General features: G+C 43.4%; 1 protein-coding gene across 1 annotated transcript in view; it reads right to left on the minus strand.

The window, feature by feature from the left end:
* Positions 1 to 12,220, minus strand: part of MYCBP2 (MYC binding protein 2) — a gene marked incomplete in the record, with an annotated part of 5,088,083 nt that overhangs the window by 3,540,986 nt on the left and 1,534,877 nt on the right. The window contains 1 exon segment of the mRNA XM_044072904.1: positions 3,985 to 4,066. Within this exon segment, the coding sequence (XP_043928839.1) occupies positions 3,985 to 4,066 (82 nt within the window).

Raw genomic sequence — 12,220 nt, forward strand, 5'->3', positions numbered from 1 at the left:
CAGACTGGCGGCAGAGAAGTTCAGAAGATGGTACATGCAGACATCACTTTTATGGCCTACGTTGGCTGTTATCCTGTGTAATGTCGCATGTACCCTGCAGTTGTTAAAGTCTTTGGTATAGCGGTCGGACATTCGGGTTGCCTAGGTAGGAAATCACTCATGTTATGAATACTGCAACATGGGAACAGAGGGACATCAGCAGAAGGCTTGGGAGACTCCATCTGAAGGCTCTCATAATACCTTTTCTGGATATCAGAAACTTGTCAGGGATCCCACTTAAAGAATTCCATTATACTGGTAACAGTTTCCCCAAAACAGAGTTCCTCTAAAGGAGAATCTGGAGTAACAGAATCCTCTTCCTCTGAACCATACTCCAAGTGAGAAGGAATTTGAGAAGAGTAAGCCAAGGACTTTTCCCTGTGATCATCATCAGAGGAATCCAGTTCCCTAAATCTTTTAAGAGGTGTGGAAAACCAGGAAGGGCCAGGCACAGACACCCCTTAAGGAGGCTTTAAAGCCTATAAAGCTTTAAACAACCTGTGAGTAAAATCTTGCCATTCTCATTGGTGATTCTTATCTGCAGGGGAAATATGCTTGGTTTTCCTGCTTATTTCTGCGGGCCATCTGTACGAAAATACACTAGGAGGGTCAGACCCTTGGCAACACTCAATAAGCATAGTAGGAATCTCCTCCCACACTAAAATCTGTGGAATCCCCCTCGGTTCCTCTGATATAATCAGTCGAGGTTCCCCCTCAATGTCTTGAGCAGACATATGTAAAGCCTCCAAGGCCATATGAAAAATCAGATCTATGCCGTCTTCCGATAAAGTCACAGCAGAGGAATCCTTAGGAACCACTGGACGATCCCACGGGCTTTCACTAGCATCAACAGAGACATCCAGGGGAAGCTGAACAGCAGTCGTATCAGACCTAAGTTTATTGGCCTTTTTCTTGGCGGACAGTTGAAACTCAGGGTGGAAAGACTCCACCACAGCACCTTGAGCCAATAGCTTAAAATGGCTATTTTCAAGGAAAATAGACAAGGAGGAGAGACAACTACGTACAGTCTTGGGGACAAAAGCCTGGCAGACAGAACACTGTGTATGGTCATGGGAAGCACCCAAACAGAAGGAACACTGGTCGTGAAGGCCTTTATGGGCAATCTGCCCCCCACACTGACATTTTCCCTTTATGGATGACATGAAACCAACCAATACTAAAGAAAAAAGAGAAGAAGAAATCTCAAATGGGCACTTATCTAAAAAAAAAAAAAAAAAAAAAAAAAAAACAGCTTGATAACCACAAAAAAGGTAAAAAGGTTTGGGTCAATATTCAATAATGATGTTCGGACTGGTGGCAAAGAATTTCTAAATGTGTGTTCATTCGTACGTCATCTTTATGCCCACCCCTTGTGCGGGGAGCTTGCATTTGACATATGGTGTCTTTAAGTACTAAAGGCTTTGGTATACTGGCCAGACATCGGACTATCCTCAGCAGAAGATCCCTTCAGTTATGAATACTGCAACAATGATATGGAAGACCTGTTCCTACCCCCACTAATTATACTTTCCCAAAGTAGCACTACTTCAAATAATTTTGCCCTCTACTTTCATGGTGTTACTTCATATGTATTACATTTTACCATCATGTACCAGTAAAATAGTATGCAGGATGCTGTACGCAGGCAAACAAATCTTAAAGCAAATTTCAAGGTGACATAATGAAACCCTTCGTCCAGCCAAAATCCGAACATACTTCGGATTCTGAGGAACTTTAAAGGTAAACTTCCCACCATAGCTGGGGACACTGACCAATCATAAACATGAAGGGAACTGCACTCAAGATCCATAAAGGAAAGCTCCCCAGAACGACCAACCTTCCTAGTCACCCGTCCAGCAAGAGAATGAGGGCCCAAACATTCCTAAGTAAAGAAAGGAACCTTAAAAGCAAATTAACTGGATCACACAGATGTCATGGTCTAAAAAAAGGGAAATAGCAGGGTAAAACGGACTCGTCCATTAAACCAAGCACCCTTTGCCACTCAAGGCAGATGAGTACGGACCTGCCTGCATAACAGCTCCACACCAATAGGAAACCCACATAGAAAAAGGTGGAAAACTCAGAAGCAGTTTAAAAGTGGGGTGACCAAGCAGGTGCAGGCTCTTCAAATAGAAAGAACATAGAGCTTCAACCCCTTATCACATTCCAACTCAGAATGCATCCTGAGCAATGGCTGAACACTTGACAAAGTTAAGTTGTCCCTAGCTGGCATACAGGAGGTGAAGGATGACTATAAGGAAATGCTTGATCTTGCACCTATGACAATGGCAACAGGAGTTTTTCCTCCTCCTGAAGGACAGGAGGAGAAGGCAACACAACAGTGAAGAATGAAAACAGTCCAGCATGGCCCAAATAAAGGGCAACTTCAGCCAAATCATTCTGTAAACTGTGCAAATTGTGAACAAACACTGACGCACATTGGAGATTAGTATGTTTATGTATCACAGCAGCCTGAGTCTGAATGCTACACAGGATAAACCTATCCACAGGACCCAGGAAGAGGGTTCTTGATGTTGCATCTGGGTGCTCCTTATCTGCCAACATAAAATTCTTAAGGACTGCCTAGAAAAGAAAGGATGACACAAGTCCTCATTCTTTTTTCTTAAGAACCAGTTCAGCATTTTCTAGAAAGAAGGAAGAGTAAGTATTAACCATTCCATACAAGACATAATAAGCTATAGGGTATCCACAAAGGAGTAGTCATTCAGAGGGGTGCAGCAGAAAAAGAATCATGATCCCTGTCCATCTTAGGGGTATGGACTTTGGACACTCAGACACCCCTAACACATGGACTCAGAAAATAATGAAAATCTCTGTGATAACCTGCATTACAAGGAACTTATGTGTGCTTAGGGGAGGAGGAGGAAAATAACCAGATATACACTAACCCCATGTCACCTCAATAGGGTACTTAGATTTAGAAGACTGCTGTGAAATGGAAACCTGGGGTTCAAAGCCAGACCATGCCACAGTGAATTTTCTTGCTGAAGCTGCTATCCAATGCAAAAATCAGGGCAGATTGAGCTGACTTGTGTATTTCTCTGGAAAGCAGACTTGCGTCCCTTCACAAGAGGGTAGGCTCTCCATGTCACATCTGCAGAGCTCTGGGAATCAGTCAGTCAGGCATTGCCTGTGAAAGATTCCATATGTCATGAATGGTAACCATTTGAAAAGTTGGGACCATAGCACGTCCCAAAACACAGAGGCTGAATGGCTGAAAAATGGACTTACATATATCAAGTCCAATATGGCCATTTCTCAGAATATTCCCTTTTCTCTGTGGTGTGGCCACCTCGGAGTTGGTGTATATAAGTTCGGGTGTGCGTGCAAAAAAAGTAGTTTAAAGGAGAAGAGTGATCTTTGAATTCACTCTTTTTCTGGGTTTTTAGTCTTTTTCTCTGGCTTGTTGACATTTTGAGTGCTAACATTTTGACACTTCAGTTGGGAGCCATCATCAATATTATAACAATAATCCATATTAACATTTATTACTAAGAATTCAAACCTACTAGTCCCCAAAGTTTGTGTGTCAGAATATCTTTAAAGGTTCTCATTTTAGTAGAAGCATGTCCAATGAAAAAAAGCTATATATGTAAAGGAATCTAAGTTAAACAAAGGTCCTTGGCAGATTAACACAAAAGTTACAATCAGCAAATTTATTTCCCTGATATTTGTTCAATCAGAGTGACAGCAGAATATTCCTCACAAAAGTAGAGTATGCAACCCAAGGCAGACTTCTCAGATGTGCTAATGAACTGATAATCAAGTGGACAGCAAATCCAACTGTGACTACACTAAAGAACTAATGCTAAGCAACAGGCAACAGGTGTCTGTACAGCAGTATGATGAGATACTTTAAATTTTTTTCTAAGCAAACCATGTAGTATAACTGGAAAAATGTTAGCCATTTGTACTGGTCCCTACCTGGAGTTAACATCACCGTGTCCCAGCTGTCCATGTTGTCCATATCCAAAGGTGTAAACATCTCCAGTTTCCATTAGAACCACTAATCAAAAAACAAATATGTTATACCCTAACCAATACAAACATGCAAGTTTCAATACATTTGTTTACAAACCTTGTCATATATATGACACATGCACACACACAAACATATATTACTTACAATTATCATTAAGAGATATCTGCTATTACTGATTTCAGGAAAAGTACAGTTTACCATAAATGTAGATGCTCGAGTGTATTCACTGTTGCAGTCATCACACTTGGGTTATCCTGCCAGGGGTAACCCTCAGTCAGCCCAAATACCAGAGGCTTAGTATTTCTGCGTCGGTTGCTGTTGATCCAAGACTGATGCAGGTTGTCAGTGATATAAAAAAAGGCAGCTGACGCCATTACATCAGTTTTTCTTGCCCCAAATGTCAGGAGCCCCCAAACAGGGTGCTAGGTCATGGTGGAAAAATACCACCAGTAGAAAGTAAATACCAAATAGCCCTGTAAAGAGTGAGGAAGCGAGAGAGAGAAGGGGGATGGAGGGTGGAAAACCAGGACTGCAACAGTGAAAACCCTCATACATCTACATTTATGGTAAGTGCACACAACTGTACTATGTTCTTCGTGTTTCACTGTTGCAGTCATCGCACTTGGGTTGATTCCCAAAGCTGAAGAATGGGTGGAGGCAGTCAAGAAGAGTTGGGGCTGGCTAGTATGCCCTGCAGGACTGCGGTTGCAAAGTCTGCCCTAGATTTGGAAAAGATAGGCAGGTGGTAATGCTTGGTGAAGGTATGAACAGAGCTCCATGTTGCAGCTTCCAGGATGTCCCTGGTAGGAACCCCTCTGAGAAAGGCTGCAGTGGTGGAAGTTGCCCTAGTGGAATGTGTTCTGACCCTTTGTGGGGGTGGTTTCCCATGGCGTTTGTAACAGAAATGGATACAGTGTGCTATCCATTTGGAAATGGTTTGTTCTGATATGGCCTTGCCCTCTGCCCCTGGTGCAAAGCTGACTAGTAACTGGTCAGATTTCCTAAAGGGCTCAGTCCTATCCAGGTAGAATCTGAGCTGTCTGTGTACATATAAAGAGTGCAGGATCCTTTCCCCCTAATTTTGAGGTTTAGGGAAAAATGTGGACAAATGAATAGATTTGGTGAGAGCCACACTGGACACCATTTTGGGCATGAAAATCGGGTTAGTCCTGAAGGAGACCCTGTCAGCATAAAAAATGATGAAGGGTTCCAAAGCCATGAGTGCTTGTAGTTCAGACACTCTTCTAGCCGAGGTGATGGCCAGAAGCAAGGCTGTTTTCCAAGAGAGGAATTTTAACTCTGCTGAAGCTGCAGGCTCAAAGGGGGGTAGTGTGAGCTTTTCCAACACAAAGTTAAGGTCCCAAGCAGGGGTAGGGGCTCTTCTGGGTGGTCTTAAGTTGTTAGTCCCTCTAAGGAACTGCTTGATGAGAGGGTGTGAGAAGAGAGGTGGCTCTGTGCTGTAATGAGCAGAGATGGCAGAGGCATGGATTTTAACAGAAGAGAAGGATAAGCTTCTGTGAAGTAGGTCTGGCTAGGTAATCCAGGATGAGAGGTAAGGAGGACTGTGCTGGTTCAGCTCTTTTAGCCTGGATCCATGAACAATACCTTTTCCACTTGTCAGCGTAGAATTTTCTAGTGCTGTGTCATCTAGCTCCACGTATAACGTCCAGAACCTGCTTGCTTAGGCTGGCCACTAAAGGAGAGGTCAAGGAATAAGCCAGGCTGCCAGGTTCAGGGTCTGCAATTGTGGATGCAAGAACTCTCCCTCCTGCCGAGTCAGGAGAGTTGGAATCTGAGGGAGGTGCCATGGAGGCAATGGTGACAGACTGCGCAGTAGGGGGTACCAGTGTTGGCGTGGCCAGTCTGGGGCAATCAGGATTTCCCTTGGTCTTTCCTCCCTTATTTTGAATAATACCCTTGTAAGAAGAGGTATAGGGGGGAAATGCATAGATCAAGAGGTTTGCCCATGGGAAGGATAGGGCATCCACTTTCCAGGCCTTGCTGTGAGGGTCCCTGGTGCAGAATTTGCTGAGTTGGTGGTTGTTGTGGGATGCAAACAGGTACACCTTCGGGGTACCCCATTTCTGGGTTACGAGGCTGAAGGTATTGTGGTTTAATTGCAACTTGTGTGGGTCTACGAGATTTCTGCTTAAGTTGTCTGCCAGAGAATTTTGGTTGCCTGGCAGGAATTGTGCTAGCAGGTGAATATGCATGGCTGAGACCGTGTTCCAAAGGGTCATGACTAGCCTGCAGAGTGGGTAAGAGAGGGTTCCCTCCTACTTGTTGATGTACCACATCACTGTGGTGTTGCCGTTTTTTATTATTAGTGGCCCCGGACAGAGTAAGGGTCTGAAAGCTGTCAGAGCGTGCTGAACAGCTAGCAACTCTTTTTGGTTGATGTGCAGAGGAATTTGATTTGGGGTCCAGTGGCCCTGAATGCACCTGCTGTCCACGTGTGCACCCCAGGCACAGTCTGATGCATCTGTGGTTAGGGTCTGGGCAGCGTGGGGTTGGGAAAAGGGAAGTCCCTTGTTGTGGTTGCATGCTGCTACCCACCAAAGAAAAACTTTCCGTAGACAAGGTATCATAGGAATAGCAGTTTCCAGGTCCTGAGAATGTTGACACCAAAGGCTCTTTAAGTACCACTGAGGTTTCCTCATATGCAGTCTGGCATATGGAATTAGTAGAATGCAGGAGGCCATGAACCCTAGAGCTTGCAGGATTTTCCTTGCGGATAACTGGGTTCTGATGGCCAGTTGAGAGAAGTAGCCTGTCAGACAGGCTTGTTTTTCTGGAGTAAGGAATGCCATCTGGGATGCTGTGTCCAGGCTTGCTCCCAGGAATACAATTTTCTGACTGGGGACTAGTTTGGATTTCTTTTCATTTATAGTGTATGCCAGTGAGGTCAGTAGGTCTTTTACAAATGTCAGGTGCTGCAGCAGCTTTTCCTGTCTGCCTGAATCAGGCAGTCGTCCAAGTAGGGGTAAATTTGAATATTTCTTTGTCTGTAAAAAGCAATGGCTAGAGCCACGCATTTTGTGAAAACTCTGGGAGCACTGGATAAGCTAAAGGGAAGTGCAGAGAACTGACAATGCATAGATCCTGTCCTGAAATGTAGATATTTCCTGCACGAGTCTGACTGGGATGTGCAATTAGGCCTCTTTTAGGTATAGGTTAGCTAGTCAGGCATCTTTGGACAGCATAGGAAGAAGCTGCTGGAGGGTGATCATTTTGAATTTTGGTACTACCAGGAAGGTGTTTAGAATGGATAGATAAGATTGGATGCCAGCTGCCCTCTTTTCTGGGTACCAGGAAACGTCTGGAATAGAAACCTTGGCCTATCTGGTCTGCAGGAGCAGGCTGAATTGCCCTTATGGAGAGCAGGGAATGAACTTGGTTTTGTGCCTCTGCCCCCTGGTTTGGAGGAAGATCTGGGAAGAACCCTTTTGGGATTGGCAGTGTGTGGAAATAAAATTTGTATCCCTGGGACACTGTTGAGGACTCATCGATCGTTGGTGATGGAGGCCCAGTTGTTTGCATGGGATGCAAGTTTTCCTCCTAGGGGAACAAGCAGGTGGGCAGAGGTAAGAGGTAGATTTGGAAAGTCATTGTGAATTCTTTCCATAAGGGGTGGCTTAGCACACCGTGTTTTAGAAGTGGAGGTACTCCATTGCTTAGATCTCTGCATTCCCTGGGACTGCTGTCTGGGGTCTGTTTCCCCCAGATCTAGTCTGAGGCTGCCTTGAGGGGGCTGGAAAGGACCAATGTTTTGAGGGGCAATGTCTACTGAATCTCAGAGGCTGGACTTGCAAAAAGTCTTTAACTGCTTGCATAGACTTAGCTTTTTCTTCCATCTTTTTTAAAACCTCCTCTGCTTTGGTGCCAAACAGACCGTCTTTGTTCAGTGGTGCATCCAACAGTTTTGATTTGACATGGTCTGGTAAGGTTTTGTTCCTTAAGCCAAGCATTCCTTCTAAGTACAGAACCTATGACTGCTGCCTTGCAGGATGCTTCTAGGGTGTCAAACCCACATTGGTTTGCAGAATGCATAAGCTCCTGTAATTCTTTATTTTCGGAACAGTCTGGGAATGTAGATAATTTTTGCTTATCTAGTTCCATAGTATGTTGCTGGTATTTCAGCATGTGGAACTGATGATTTAATGCTCTAATGGCAAGAGTTGCAGAGGTGTACACTTTTTTACCCCATCTGTCTAAAGCTCGGGAATCCCTGACTGAAGGGGTGGGATTCCTAGCTGTGGTTGCTTTTATTCCTTTAGGTCCTTGGGAGATGACCTCTGGGTCAGCAGTAGGATTTTTGAAAAGAAATGTGAGTGTCAGGGACTCTATAATTCCTGTCTGGTTTCCTGGGAGCAGGAGGTAGAGTATCAGGAGTTAGACTGGATTCCATAAAAACATCATCCATAACATCTAGCACAGGAGGAATAGCTAAGGGTCTGTGCTGTGGTAAATCTAAAAATTCCCCGAATCTCTTTTTGGACTGAGGATAATCCTGGCATTCCCAATGGAAATGCTCTTCTCAAGGTATGTAAGGTTTCACCAAAAGAAAAATCCGTTGGAGGAGAGGCAGAAGGAATGGATTCCTCTGCATCTGAATCCTCATAAGCAGATAAAGGCATGTTTTGACAATAAGAAACCTCAGAGTCGTCGGACTCTTGGTCGGATAAAGCTGTTTGGGACAAGCCTCTTTCTTTTAGAAGGGGTAGGCTGACTTCCCCTAATCAGCATGATAAGGTCTTCTGCCACTTTAAGCATTTGAGATTGAGGTATGGAAGCAGGCGCTTGAGCTTGGGTCATCGTTTTTTTAGGCATAGTTCGTACTCTAGGCCTTAGAAACTCTGTAGTTTTAGAAAGAACTGAAGACGCAAAAGAAGTCGTCTGTGTCAAATATCGGTAGTGTGAAGAACTTCCTCGGAAGCCGGTGCATGCACAGCAGCTCCGGACTCATCCAAGGTAGAGACATCCGCAGGTTCCATAGTCACAGAAGAGTCTCATGGCATACCGGACTCCAAACGGGTCTCGGTAGCGGCCTGCGAACCCATGGAAGCAGGCATCAGGGGCTGCAAAAGCACCTCACTGAGTACAGGAGAACTGGCAACTAGCTTAACGGAAGCGTCGTCGGCAGTTTTGGACCTGTGCGGTCTGTCTCTGTCTTTATCCCATGTTTTTTCGGGAGGTCAGTAGTCTGACGGCTTACCGAAGCCACCTCGGAATACGGAGATTGAGAGCAAAAACATTTAGCTACAATAAGGGCCCGATGACATATAGTTCTGGATCTGAACAAAACCGACAGTGAGGGACATCGTGGTCTGGGCCTAAACAGGTGACGCAGTAAGAATGGAAATCTCGGCGTGGTATTTGCTTTCTACAGGCGAGATAATTGTTAACTTTTTCTGACATTGGTTAGAGCAAGAAAAAAGGATCCCCAATGGGGTACTCAGCTTTAGAAGACTTCAACTTCAATTTTGGAAATGAAAACTCAGGTAGCGGCCGACCAGCACTCGTGCAAAATACTTCTGCTTCGGGCTCCTCGGCAAGAAAGACTGATGTAATGGCGTCGGCTGGCTGTTTTTATACCACTGATGACCTGATGTCAGTCCTGGAGCGACAGCAACCGACAAAGAAATACTAAGCCTCTGGTATTCAGGCCGATTGACGGCTACCCTGGCAGGATAACCCAAATGTGATGACTGCAACAGTGAAACACGAAGATCATCAGGCAATCTTACCAAGTTGGATTCACAAAGAACATAATATAAATAATGAAAAAGTGGGCAAAGCAAAACAAAACTTACAGATGTCACAAAGAACATAATATAAATAATGAAAAAGTGGGCAAAGCAAAACAAAACTTACAGATGTCTCTTCTACAGGAGTCAAGAACCTGTCAGACTCCAACAAGTTTGTTTGGCTCCTTTCATAAAGTGTTAGCTTCCGTGTATGTATTCTTAATGGCTTAACTCCAATAAAAGTAATATGCCAGAAAAAAATTCAATTCATGAAAAGGCTGCAATAAGTAGCATAAATGCAATGAATGAAAAATACTACAAGGACATGGAAATATTACTGGATGGCACAGTGGTGCAGCGGTTGCACTGTAGCCTCACAGCAAGAGGTTCTCGAGTTTGATTCTCAGCTAGGGTGCCTTCTGTGCGGAGTCTGCATGTCCTCCCTGTGCTTGAGTGGGTTTCCTCCAGGTGCTCTGGTTTCCTCCCACATTACAAAGACATGCGTCTCCCCGGGCCTTCGCTGAAAACTGGCTTGTTCCAAGTTGTACTTTCCTGGTAAACAAATGTTAAATAATAAAAAAAATAAAAATAGACATAGAATGGCAGAAGAATGTTACATCACAAAGAAATGGGAACAGCAATCATGATACTGACTTTTTGATAATCAAAAAGATACTCATAACGATGTGGATGATGATGGCACTGTTTGTAAAGTCAATGTACGTGCCCTCGTCCTTCATACCTTCCCAGTCTCAGCATGATGTCAGTAAAGCAGTGGTCCAGATTCTCCCCCAGGAAATGGATAAATCAGCATTGGTCATTCACTACCACTTCCTTCATAGACTCCTCCAGCACTCAGAGGACTGTCAAACAAGCACAGACACAAAAACAAATGTGTGTGTGTGTGTGTGTGTGTGTGTGTGTGTGTGTATAACTGCGAGCACTCATACGAGTCCCTTTTATCTGCACTCTACTGCCATCTCATCTTGAAAAGATTCACATAGATGATCATAATACATTCTAATGTTAACTACTTGAATACAACAAATATTTGGCCGCCTGTGTATATGGCACTGACTGGCTGACTGACTACTCCTTAACATCTGTTCGTCATCTTCTGCCGGCTTATGCCTAAGCCTCGTGTAAGATTGTAATACTATACATTGTATCACTGAGATGTTTACTCTTACTGCTCTAATCTACTCCTTAGCTTGTCCTATGTGGATGTAGAGCTGCTGGTAGCTGTGAAATTTACTACTTGCTGCATTCTAAGATTGGGGACAGACAGACATCCATTGTTATCAGCTTAACACTATACATAAACATCTAACCACTATCCAAAAACTCGAATAGCTGACTCAAAAATTGTTTAGAGTCCCTTAAAACACAACTACTTTTATCTACTATTGGTCTCAAAGTCTTCTCCAAATCTATAGATATGGGTTCTGTTGCCCAATTTCTGCCTGAGACTATAGGCCTCAGGGGAGGGTATATTTGGGATCTTTATGTATATTAGGAAGTCCCTGAATGATAGGGGCCAAGGGCTTCACCAGTCTAAAATAATTATATAGGTCTTCAGTAATCCAGTTATCCATCAAACAATCATATAAACACTTTCCAACTTCCTTAATAATTCCATCTGTTGTACACTGATAACTTCATAAGTATGGGTGTCATTTAACATCCCTTTTATTTTTGATTCATAATGACATTTATTCATAATGACCACTGACTCTCCTCTGTCCACTGGTTTTAATATAATGCTTCTATCATTTTTTAAAACATTCAAAGCTTTATATTCTTCCTTGGACAGATTATTAAAATGTGCACTTTGCTTGCTTTCCAACAAATCAAAGATCTCTTTTTCATATAAACTGCTAAACACTTCTTCAATGGGATGACTCGGAGGGATGAAAGTGCTGGGCTTTCTAAAAGCTCTCACTTCCATTCCTTCCTTGTTCCCAAAAATAAGTTTTAACAATACATTTCTACTAAATATCATCAGATCAAGTATACCAAAAGTTACCGCTGTTGAAGACCTATATAATTATTTTTTTTAGAGTGGTGAAACCCTTGACCCCTATCATTCAGGGACTTCCCAAAATACATAAAGATCCCGTATATCCTCCCCTGAGGCCTACAGTCTCAGGCAGAAATTGGGCAACAGAACCCATATCTATGTATTTGGAGAAGACATTGAGATGAATAGTAGATAAAAATAGTTGTGTTTTAAGGTACTCTAAACAATTTTTGAGTCAGCTGTTTGAGTTTTTGGATAGTGGTCAGATGTTTATGGATAGTGTTAAGCTGGTAACAATGGATGTCCAGTCCCTCTTTACATCTATTCCCAACGAACAAGTGTAGAGATGTTAAGGGAGTACCTAAACAAGGATGGAACCTACAGCCAAACAAAAACTGAGAGTTTGTCTGT

This window comes from Protopterus annectens, chromosome 5.part1, assembly GCF_019279795.1.
Source record: "Protopterus annectens isolate FY-2018-M chromosome 5.part1, PAN1.0, whole genome shotgun sequence".
NCBI lineage: Eukaryota > Metazoa > Chordata > Ceratodontiformes > Protopteridae > Protopterus > Protopterus annectens.